General features: G+C 45.1%; 1 protein-coding gene across 1 annotated transcript in view; it reads left to right on the top strand.

The window, feature by feature from the left end:
* Positions 1 to 12500, top strand: part of LOC145391349 (nephrin-like) — a 103739-nt gene that overhangs the window by 85879 nt on the left and 5360 nt on the right. The window contains exons 20-21 of the mRNA XM_080265947.1: positions 7067 to 7228; positions 10382 to 10512. Coding sequence (XP_080122073.1) covers positions 7067 to 7228; positions 10382 to 10512 — 293 coding nt within the window. The remainder of the gene's footprint in view (positions 1 to 7066; positions 7229 to 10381; positions 10513 to 12500) is intronic.

The following is a 12500-nucleotide window of genomic DNA, read 5'->3' as shown; positions in this document are numbered from 1 at the left end:
TCCCTCGTTCCTCCCATACTCACCCCTATTTCATCCCCCCTCACCTTCCCTTCACTCCCATACTCTCTCATCCTTCATCCATCCATCCACCCTCATTTGCTCCCCTACCCATCTCTTAACCCCCATTCTCTCCCCCTGCACCCATCGCCATTCTCCTCTTCCCCCATATTCATACTCCCACAATCTCTCCCTCCCATCCACCCACATCTCCTTATCGGTCTCTCTCATGCACCCACTTCCCTTATTCTCATCCTCTTCACACACACACACACACACACACACACACACACACACACACACACACACACACACACACACACACACACACACACACACAGTCATTCTTTTCCTACCCACTCCCAAGCTCTCATCCACTCCATTCTCCCCTTGCTCCCCCATTCCCTTATTTAATGCCCCCCCGGTAATTACTTTGCTTTACAGAATTAAATCACGACACAGAAACTACATAGGGTCACAGAAATAACTAAAATTAGAGTCAGATATTCTCACTCCCTTTACCCTTCAGTCACCAATTATCCCATTCACCCCATTAACGTAATATATTTTTTATCTACAGTCTGACAATTATTTAACATTGGAAAGAGGCCGAATTGAATGGGTTAAGTCTAGCCTTCATTATCGCTTTCACTGATACGGATTCTTCTTAGACCGAGTAAAGTCGCCTGGTGATGGAGTGAATGAAATGAAAAATGTCATAGGAGTGAAGGGACTTGAAGGATTATTATTTTATTAGACCGAAAAGGAGTCTCCACCTCTCTCCGTCATCCTGCCCCTCATTTACCGCACAGTTATTTAGCCTCATAATTAAAGCATATTAAAGAGTAAGTGTTATTCTGAGTAAATGTTCACGCATTCTATAGCCGTTAGTGTCCATTAAAACCAGATTGACTAAAGTAAATCTCTCCTCCACATCCTGCTCCACCTCAGTCACAACAAAAATTATGTAGCCCAACAGAACCAAACGGAATATTAGAGCAACTGTTGTTTTCTCCCTTTGCCTTTCGTTATTCAGTAAAGACGGATTGACTTCACACAACGAAAAAGTCATCACTCGTTCATACTCTGTCACTCAACAGAAAATATTTAGGCCTACAGAGTTCGGAAGTAAATATTCATCCTCGAAATATTTATGATCTTTACTCCTCTGTCTCTGCATGAAGACAGATTGACATTGGAAAGTTGAATGTCCCCCTTCTCATTATCCCTCCGTCTCCTTGTAGAAATTATTTAGCAGAATTATGCAGAATTAATCATAAAAAATACTCCCCGTCTCTCTCCCCCCTTCTCTCCCCCCCTCTCTCTCTCTCTCTCTCTCTCTCTCTCTCTCTCTCTCTCAAAGATTAACCTTACAAAACTGTACATATCAATTGTCTCCCCATGTCCCCGCCCCTGGTTCTTCCGTCCCTTCACTGAAATTATTATCCGGATGAAATTGAGAGCAAGTCTTCGGATCTTCTCTCTCCCAGCGGACAGTCATTAACTCTCTCATGATCGGGGAGAGTCTGGTGTTCTGTTTCAGCTGATTTCATGCGTTTTTTTTTTTTTTTATGCTGAGTGAGTCATAGGAGCCCGAGTGTGTATCCCTGTACCATTAACCCGCTTACGATCGAGACAACTCTTGTGTTTTATTCCAACACACTCAGACTTTTTTTTTTTTCTTTTTTTTTTTTTTTTTTGAGAGAGTCATAAGAGCCTGGAAGCTTTAATCAACCTTAAAGAATTTTTTTTTAGTGTTTCTCTCCCTCCTCAACCTCATTTTCTCCCCTTCCCTTCTCGGAAATTAATAATCCGTACTGAATTAAAGAGCAACTGTTTGAATGACCTCTCCTTCAGTCTACATTTCAAAGTAGTGTGTCGTTGAAAAGTAAGGAATATATTTTAGTTTCTTCCCTGTCATCCCCCATTCTCTTCTCAGTCGTCAGTCAGAGTACTTGGCCGTGGAAGAGAACTAAAATGGAAAGGGTAGAGCCTCCACTTCCCCTTTTTTCTCTCCCTCACGCCTTGGGTCTTAAATAAATGACCTCGGAAAATTGTAAATATAAATGTTAAACGCCCCCCTTCTCCTTACGGTCCCTTAAAAAAGTAGAAAGTGAATTACGCGGCTTCCCTTCCATTCCTCTCCCTTCCCCTTCCCATCCGCTCCCTTCCCCTCCCTTCCCCTTCCCTTCCCTTCCCTTCCTTTCCCTTCCCTTCCTGGCCACCCTTTACAAAATAAAATGTACCCGTTGTTCCCTCCTCCCACCACCCCTCCCTTCTCCCTTCCCCTCCCTAACAAAACAGAAAAGTAGATTGTTCGAGTATAAATGAAAGCAAACAGCAAAAGATCTTAATAGCCCGTTCGTTGGTGTTTGTTGCAGGGACAGTAAATTATATGTATAGTCAAAATATCTTTACATTTTTACGTTTTAATGTTCTGAAACAGCTGACGAACGATTTGAAAATGATCTCCAGTAACTTCTCATTAACGTGTATGGCTGTTTCTGTTATCAAAACCACAAAAAGTTTATACATGTGAAATAAACCGTCCTTCAGAACTATATCCTCTACGAAGAAAACGCGAACAGCAACCACGCTCATTGTGAAACCATCAATCACGCGTATAAAGATAGTTTTTGGATCGTATGTACCCGCCATTCCCGCCTCTCCCTTTCCCGACGCCTTACAATCCTAAAAATTCCCGTAAATGGTGTGCCTTCTTCCCCCAACCCTTTTCCCTGCCATACTTCCTTGGCAGCTGAAAAATACACAATAAATGCTGTGCCCCTTCCCTCTTCGTGCCCTTACCATCGCCTCTTACTGTGTTGAAAACTAAAAAGCAATTATAACCCTCTTTCTTACCCTCACCCTCTTTTCCCTCTCCCCTCTACCCTTTCTTTCATTCCTTTCCCTGTCTCCCTTTATTCCCCCACCTCTGTTCTTCCTTCCCCTCTCCCTCCATCCCCTTCAGTCCTTTTCCTTTTTCCTTCTCCCTTCCTCTTTCCCTTTTCCCTCTTTCTCTTCTCCTTCCTTCCCTCCCCCCTTCCTCATCCCTGACCCCCCACCATTCTTCCCCGAGGCTGGAGTTAGACTGAGGGGCTTACATAATTAAGTGTTGCCTCCCGTCTCTATTTTCCTTGCCGCCATTACGTGTCCGTACCGGGTGGGGATGAAATTGTCCCTCATGACCTATTTCCTGGTCGGGGGTTTCTGTCTTACCTCCCTCCCCCCTTCCCAATATCCTCCCCCACCCTTTCCCCTCCCTCACCCCACCCGTCTCCCCTCCCTCACCCCACCCGTCCACCATCCCTCTCCCCACCCGTCTCCCCTCCCTCACCCCACCCGTCCACCATCCCTCTCCCCTCATCGCTGCGCAGTGTTTAATTTCCTTGTGGCTGATGCTGCGCAGGGGAGATTGAATTCAGGGGAAGGGGAAGGGAGATGTGAGGAAAGGTGGATATGTGTGGGGTGGTGAGGGGACTCTCTCTCTCTCTCTCTCTCTCTCTCTCTCTCTCTCTCTCTCCCACAGACAACAGAGCACAGTGGTGGAGAAAGGCCCTGAGCCCATCCACAGTCGGGCGCAAAAATTATCAATACAATATTGGGAGGAGCGTTGTAGTGGTATTGTGTTTGCGATATTCAATTGGGCGGTGATAGTGGGGAGGAGGAGGGGGGAGACGTGGGGATGGGGAGGAGGAGGGGAGGGGGAGAGAGAGGCAGGGGGAGGAGGAGCAGGGGAAGGGTGATGAGGAAAGGGAGAGGGAGACAAAGGAGAGAGGGAGAGAGAAAGGGTGCTGGGGAGTTGGTTAAGAGTGCAAAGGAGGGGAGAGGAAAATGAAGAAGTGAAGATGGTTGTGTTGGAGCGAGTGGGAGGATGGTAGGGAGAGAGTGGATGTTGGAGGAGGGAGAGAAGAAATAGTGATGGTGGAGAGTGGTGGTGGTGGTGGAGGCGGTGGTGGAGAGAGCGAGCTAGAAGGGTAGGGGCTGGAGAGACTGAATGAAGAAGAACCATAAGTGGATGGCGGAAAAGAAGAAGGGAAGCGCGCAGAGAGAGAGAGAGAGAGAGAGAGAGAGAGAGAGAGGGAGAGAGAGAGAGAGAGTTTCCGAATACAGTCCGTCACCAGCAGGCATCAGCACTGTCATCCTTGCCCTGTACACCCTTTTATTTATTATGTTGTGGTAAAGGCTAGACGATTTTATTCACCGGGGTACACGTCCTTGGGCTGAACGGGCTAGGCTTTCTCCATCTATCCTTCCTCCTGTTTTCCCTTCCCCCCTCCTTTGGGTTACCCCTCCTCCTCCTCCTCTTTCACTTTTCCTTTCCCTCCACCTTCCCTCCTCATCTTCCACTACCCCTTTTCCTCAACCCAGTCCCTTCCTCAGCCTCACCTCCTCCTTTTATCTACCTTTTCTTCCCCACCTCCTCCCCTTTTCCCTCCCCACCTCCTCCTCTTTTCCCTCCCCTCTTTTCCCCTCTCTCTTTTCCCTCTTGTTTTCCCCTCCATATTCTCCCACGTATCCTTCGTTTCCCTTTTCCCTCCGCTTTCTTCCCATTTCTCTCCATGACCCCATCCCTTCTCTCCGTTTTCCCACCCTTTCCCTCCATTTCCCCATCCTCTCTCTCCATTTTCCCCTCCTCCCCACGCACAAGAGCCCTCCAGATAATCCCGCCTTTTGTGTCTTGTTTTGGCCAGAAGCAGTTATTATGAGTGTTAGTCAGGGGAATGCATGGGAGAGAGAGAGAGAGAGAGAGAGGAAAAAGAAGGGGAGACGGAAGGAGAAGTATGGAAGAAAGGGAGGGAGAGGGGAGGGAAGGAGAGATATAAAGGGAGAGGTGGAGAGGTTTGGAGGGTGAGATAGAGAAGGGAGGGAAGGAGAGGTAGAGGGGAGGGAAAGAGAGTTATGGAGGGAGAGATGGAGAGGGAAGGAAGGGAGAGGTATGGAGGGGGAGGTGGAGAGGGGAGGGAAGGAGAGTTACGGAGGGAGAGGTGGAGAGGGGAGGGAAGGAGAGTTATGGAGGGAGAGGTGGAGAGGCAGGGAGAGGCATTTTACTGTTTTCCACACCATAGACATCCAGGCCTCCACCATCATTGCTACGCCTTCTTAATCTGTCTCTCTTTCATTCTTCCTTTTTCTTTCTGATGCTCTTTTCTTCTTCGTTCTTTGCCTTTTTCATTCCTTCTGTTGTCTCATTCATCTATAATTCTCTCTCTCTCTCTCTCTCTCTCTCTGTAAATCGTTTTCCTTTTTGCTTACCCTTTTTCCCTTTCCATCCCTTTCCTTTATCTCCTCCCCACCGTTCCCCCCCTCTCCCTCCCCATTTCTCTCCCCTCTTCACCTTTCCCCTCGCATCCCACATCTCTGCCTTTACCCTTCTCCCCTCTCAGCACCTTTCCCTCCCTCCCCCTCCCTTGTGGCTCTCTCCCCAGTGACATTTCCCTCCCCTCCCTACTTTCCCTGTGGCACTCCCCTGTCAATTCAGCCCCCAATGACACTCCCCCTTCCCAACCTTATTCTCCAGAGTTCCCCCTCCCCCAGTTCCCCCTCCCGAGTTCCACCCCTCCCCAGGTCCCCCTCCCCCTAAATGTGCCAGTGCCAAGTCTCTTCTTAGGTGCTGTCACGAAACCACAAAGGGATCTTGGATTTAGAACGCAGTCTCTAATAGTTTCCCCTTCCCTGCCCCAAGGAACCCTCCCCCCCTCTTTATGACGCATGCTTTGGGGGTCCGTGTGTGTGTGTGTGTGTGTGTGTGTGTGTGTGTGTGTGTGTGTGTGTGTGTGTGTGTGTGTGTGTGTGTTATGACGCGTGCTGCTCCTAAACGGCCCCATTCGTTATGTTTCCTCGTAATAATGGCCGAACCTCTTCCACTTAAAGCCTTTTCGCTCTTAAAGAGTTTTGCTTCAGTTTTGACCTCTTTGGGATTTTGAGTGTGTGTGTGTGTGTGTGTGTGTGTGTGTGTGTGTGTGTGTGTGTGTGTGTGTGTGTGTGTGTGTGTGTGTGTCCTTTCGAGGTTTCTTGTGTGTGTGCGATTGCATTGTGGAACGAGTTCATAGTATTGGTATGTTTTGGAGGCGGCTTTACATTATCATCATCATTTTTATTATTATTATTTTATTATTATTATTATTATTATTATTTTATTATTATTTTTGCTGTTGTGTTGTTACTAACTTTCTGGAAGAATTTGCATGCCTGTAAATAGTTTTGAAATGCTAGTAATTTGCACGATTGTTTGGAGTGTAGTAGTAATAGTAGTAGTAGTAGTAGTAGTGTCCTGTCATATTATGGATGATTGATGGTGATGCCTGATAATAGTAGTGGTGATGATTCTGAAATTGGCGTTTTCTTTTATTTGGTTGTAATGAGTGGCAGTGGTGATGATGGTGACTGGTAATGAATGTAATGATGAGAATGTTTGATGGTGATGATGATAATACCAAGTAATAATTGTGGTGACCGACAGACTTAACAGGAAGATTTTGCTGGATAGGTATTAGAGTAGTAGCATCGCCATCATACAGTTCTTATGTCAACTTGGCCTGTAATTGCCATCTTCCCTTTTTAAAATTTGCGTTGTAACAATAGATTAACACTAAAATGTGGTGCTAGTCGGGAAAAAGTGTTAGGCAGGGGATGTAGAACTGTGCCAGTGTCTTTCTCTGCCACTGATCTACGTGAAATAAGTTGCAAAAGGATTAATATCTTGGCCAAGTTAAAGTAAAATCAGTATAGTAAAGGCGATGGTAGTATTAGTAATGGTGGTGGTGGTGGTGGTGGTGGTGGTTCCCAGTAATAATGATGGCCAGTGACTATGTTAATAGTAGTTATGAAAAACTAGTAATGCTAACAATATTGCTAATGGTGGTGATACTTCAGAATTTGCAAAGAGCTGGGTGGTGGTGAGACAGAAGCAACAGCTAACAGTAATTTTTTAACTAATAGTGGTGGTGGCTTGTAGTAGTAATGATGAAACACTGGTAATGCTAGTAGCTGTAGCGGTGGTGGTGCCTAGTGTGACAAAGACATGATGGTGGTGGTGGGGCATTGAACTAACCCTCGACTTCCCCAGGCGTAGCCCCGGCCACAGACACGCCCCCAACGGCCGCCCCTGGAGCCCGCGTCTCTGGCCTCATCGTCATCATCGTCACGCTGGTGGGGGCGGCGCTGCTCGTCCTTAACATCGCCCTCGTCGCCTGCTTCATCAAGAGGCGGGCCAAGAAGAGGCTCACAGGTCAGTATTACGAGGGCGTTGGGAATTCCCTCGATCCAGAATTTCGTGCTGGAGTAAAATTTTGTGCTCGACGAATTTTGTATTTTGTTGAGTCAGTGCTCGACGGTATTTAAGTTCTAACTTTTTTTTTTTTTTCCTCGACGGATTTTAAGGTCTGTTATTTTTGTGCCTCTTGATTTAACCTAATTCCGTGCTTGGATCGTAAGCTCCGCTAATTTTCACCTCTCCGTGTTTTGAGTTGTATTGATTTATTCTCGACAGAACTTAGGTACCCGAATTTTGAGTTTTCGCAATTCTCCCGACCTGAAAGCAGCCAGAATTTGAGCTCCCCGACTTTGAGCACAGACTCTAAGCAGTGCAGATTTGGAGAGCCTGCTTCCTATAAAATTTAGGAAGCGTCGCGTTTTACGTTTTCCCTTCCGAACCGCGACAACGAATCTACGAGTCCCCCAGTGAGACAGTCAATTATAATCCAAGGTTCACCGCCGCTGACGGAGGTGGAGAGGGCGATATCGAGGGTGCTGGCGGACAAGGCGGACCTGCCCAGGGTGGTGACTCTCTCGGTGTCCACTGTAGGGGGTCTGCTTGTGGTGGTCAATGTGGTGCTGGTGGCCTGTGTGCTGCATAGGCGGAGACGGCGGCAGGGCAGTCAGGGTAAGAAAGGTCGAAGAGAGATGGAAATGCTGGGTTTGTGATGCTGGATGGTGGTGGTGGGGATTAGCGTAGTGGTGATGGTAGAAATAGTAATTGTTGAGATTGTTTTTGCCTGGTGGTGATGGTGATGGTTGTAGTTTTTTTAGTGGTGTTGGTCATGGTTGCTGCTTGGTGGTGGGAATTGCAATAATGGGGTTGGTGGTGGGAATTGTATTTTTTTTTTTGTGATGGTAGTGGTTAAATGGTGGTGAAGTAGTAATACTTGTGGTGGTGATATCATAAGTATTGTCGCAAATGGTGGTGGTGATACTAATTGCTGGTGATCGAGGTAGTGGTGGTGATAATAATGGTGGTGGTGATAATAATGGTGGTTGTAATATTAACGTCGATATTGATGGTAGTTGTAGTAATGATAACCGTGGTGATTAATGGCTTTCTTGAGATTAACTCCTTCACAACGAAAGATATCCCCAAAGCTGATAATAATGTGACGGCAGCGAGAATCATTTAACGACACGACATCGTACTGAAGGGGTTAATGGAGGTGATGGGACTTTATCTTGAATATTAATGCAGCATGGATGTATCTGTGATGTTGCTTCAGAAATCAACATATTTTTACTCGAAAGTTTTCAGGTTAAGTAATTTGATGATAATCTAAGATTTTAGTAACACACAAAAATTAACTTATAAAATCTGTCTTCATTTCCTGCATGTTAGTCTTAGGTATTTCTTAACACTTCTTCCTCAGTGATTTATTTCGCATACAACACCTTAATAGTCTTACTAATGATCAACATACTGACATCAGTAACATTCAAGTGGGTAACAAGACTTACAAGACAAAATAAATCGCTAAGGAAGAAGCGTTACGGAATCTAGAAGAGATATTACGAAATCTAAGGCATCATTAACACCGCCCCCTGGGATGTAAAAGGCAAAATAAATCGCTAAGGAAGAGGTGCAAGGAAATCTAAAGGAGCAAGAACACCGCTCCCTCACCTCCTCCACCCTCTTCACGGATTCATCAGTGCATGTTTGCTTGCTTGGGGGAAATTTATGGCCGCATTTCGAGGTATAAAGAGGGTGTATATTATTTTTCGGTGTATTTCTGATGCTATATATTTTTCTGCTATTCTTTGTGTGTATTCTTTTGTGTCTGGGGGTATAGAAAGGGAGGATAGGAGTATATATCATTCTCTCTCTCTCTCTCTCTCCCATCCGGCTTACCCCATTCTCTCTCCCCATTGTGCCTTACCTTGTCTCCCCGGTTTAAGCCATCTGAATTCAACCCATGATGACTCTGCCCAGTAAAGGTATTAATAATGGGGCTGTGACGGAGGAATGGAGGGGCGTGGGGGAGAGTCCGGAGAGTGGGGAATGGGGAAGAGAGGGGGGAGGAGTCCTGGGATGGGGAATGAATGTGGAGAAGGGTGGGGGAGTGAGTGAAGTGGCGTGAGGATAGAGGAGGATGGGGAAAGAATGTTGAGTAAGGTAATGGGTAAAGAAAAAGGGGATAGGTATAGAAAAATTAAGACTGTGTTTAGAAGAATGGGGAGTCCAGTAGAACGGAAATGAGTATAGAGAATGGGGAATGAGGAGAGGTGATTTTAGAGGAATGGGGAAGAGTAGGTGCATGGGTGGGAAGAATGAGGAAATAATTATAGAAAATGGGTTAATGGGTAAAGATAAAGCAGTGAGAATATAACATTAGAAAATGGGTACAGCATAATGGGGAAGTTTTAAAGGAGTAGGGAAATGGGGATAGTAAAATAGGAAAATGGGTTAATGGGGAAAGAATAAGGGTCAGTGAACGTAGAAAGACGGAACAGTAAAAATATAAGCTTAGAAAATAGGTACAAAGGAGTGGACGCATTTTGATTGTGAAATGGGGAAAATGGGTTAAAAATAATGGGTTAATGGGGAAAGAATGAGGGTTAGTGAACGTAGAAAGACGGAAGAGTAAAAATATAAGCTCAGAAAATGGGTGCAACGGAATCGACGCATTTAAACAGTGAAATTGGGAAAACGGGTTAAAAATAATGGGTTAATGGGGAAAGGATGGGGGCCAGGGAACGTAGAAAGATGGAGCAGTGGGGCTTTGGTGGGGATTAAGTGGTCTCCCATTATTCCGGGAAATTTATGAGGGATGCCAATGTAGTGTACACCATTTTCGCTAATTATGGGGTATTAGCGTAATGGGGCTTTTTCTGCTAGTGGGGCGGTGCTTTTCTGTATTTGTCTGTCTGTCGGTTTGTCTGTATTTTGGCTCCAGTTCGTCTCTCTCTCTCTCTCTCTCTCTCTCTCTCTCTCTCTCTCTCTCTCTCTCTTCCTTTAATAATGAATACCAATCTTTCCCAATCTCTCACAGCTTGTCTTTAATATTGCATGCTAATCCTTCCCCATCTCTCCCATCAGTCTCTCGTAAGGCTTTTTTCATTTCTCCTTTAACCATGAGTAGGCTGCTAATCTCTGTCTTCTATGCTCTGCCACCCCCAGCCTCGTCGGACAAGGGGTCAAGCAAGAGCACAACAATAGAGATGTACGCGCCTTCCTCGTACACGGGGACGGTCACCGGGGAAACGCTATCCTCCATCTCCGAGAAGTCTAGGGAGAGCTACACACACGAGGTAAGAATGAGTGGGGCAGGTCAGGACAGGGGACAGTGGGTGAGTGGCAGGGGACGTTGAGGTGAGTGGGGGGCCTTACTGGGGGGAGGGGAGTGGGGGGATGAGCTGAATCGGAGGTTTGCATGTGGAAGTTTAAAGATATGGTTTTATTGTTGACGAGGTTCGATGGGAGTGTTTAGGGGGCTTGGTTGGATTCTTTTTAAAGGAAATATAAGCAGCTTTCCGAACACAGGGAAGACACCCCCCTCAGAGGATTTTAATCTGAACTAAGCTAGAGATGTCAGCCATTGGACCATTAGTGCCCTGTGCAAGGTTGGTTAAGGACGTTTGTCAGGATTTGAAGTTTTATTCATACATACATACAAACATTCTTACTTACATACATACATACATAAATACATACGTCAATAATACATTCTTACATACAGGTACAAACAAACTCAGCGTGAAAAGTATAGTTGATGAGATGAGAGGAGTGTATTGTTGAGTAAGTATGGCTAATTTAAGACAGAAAGGGGCTGCTTTGGGGTTGATTTTAACTAATTTATGACTGAAGAGATGAGAGGATGCCCCAGTAGAGGATGTGGTGAGCTGCAAAGGGTCTGGGAGATTTGGTGTGATTTTGAGTTGGTATAGGTTGTGTGAGTGCTAAGGTAAAAATGAGTGGAACGTATTCGGGGATAATAGAAATGTATTTAATCCTTCTATATTTCAACCGGCGGGAATGGAAGTGACAAATTTTCGAGGTTATGTGGTGTCAAATTTGATGTTATTGGGATTGAAGTGGATTGCTTTTTTTTTTTTCTTCTTTTTTTTTTCTTTTTTTTTTCTTTTTTTTTTGTGTGGAAGTGGATGGAGGATGATATGGGGATTTGATATTGTAAGTGGGCAGGATTGTGGCAGGTAAGTTGGAATGGCAGGGAATGTAAAATGGAGTGATGTGTCATGGGCAGAAGGGTCGTTACTTAATAGGGACAGAAACGCCTTAGTATATTATGTGGTGCCGTAATCAAAAACATAACAGGTTTTGTATAATATGTGACATCCTGACTAAACATTTCTAGAGATGCTGTGATTTTTTGTTTTATGTAGTGCCTTCGTCAAAAACATCCTTAGGTCTCCCTTGACTGTACAGTATATATATGGTAACTCTTGTAGGTTGTATAGTACCATTGCAATATTATCCTTAGCCATCCTAGCCAAAAAATCCTAGGCCTCCCATGCCTGTGTGTGATATATGGTGCCCTTATATAGTGTCCTGCTCAGAGACATTATAGCTTATGTAGTAAGCTTGTATATGTATAATATAGCACACTACCCCATGTACATTACCCATATATATTACCGTATATAGTACTTCCCATATTTTCTAGCCTTTGTGGTACCTTTGTTTGTTATAGAGTACCGGTATACCCAAACACAGCCAAGCCTCTTGTGGTATGTTGTGATGCCTTAGCCGATTCCAAACCAAGCCTTTCGTAGCTCTGTTAGTATGGTACACGTAAACATACCCTTGCTATATGACCTTGCCTGACCTGTGCCTGACCTCATTTCACTCGAGTCTCGCCTCTGAGCAGCGAGGAGCCCGACTGAGCGGCCTACGTGGACACAGGGAGGTGGTACAGCGCGAACAGGCCCCAGCGGTGATTATTAATTGCTCTCTAATTTGGCGTTCCCCTAGCACAGTTTTCACCAGCACTCTCACTAACACCACCTCACGACACCACTGGGGATGAAAGATTTTTGGGGAAGAATTTAAGCGTTACTTTTATCGTTTTTTTTTTTATATAGATTATGTAGCATCACTCTTTAGGCTTATTATTTTCTGTATTTTAATTCTTTTTTTTGGGGGGGCTTTTTTATATTTTATTTTACCCAGTGTCACCAAATTACTGCAAAAAGGGGATGAGGGATAAGATTTTTTTTTTTAAGCATTTCTCTTACGGCATATCACTTTTTGTATTTTGGATGAGATGAGAGATTTTGTG

Source organism: Coenobita brevimanus, chromosome 18, assembly GCF_032717465.1.
Source record: "Coenobita brevimanus isolate Jiangsu-jjx chromosome 18, ASM3271746v2, whole genome shotgun sequence".
Taxonomy (NCBI): Eukaryota; Metazoa; Arthropoda; class Malacostraca; order Decapoda; family Coenobitidae; genus Coenobita; species Coenobita brevimanus.
This window is presented reverse-complemented; position numbering and strand designations above follow the sequence as displayed.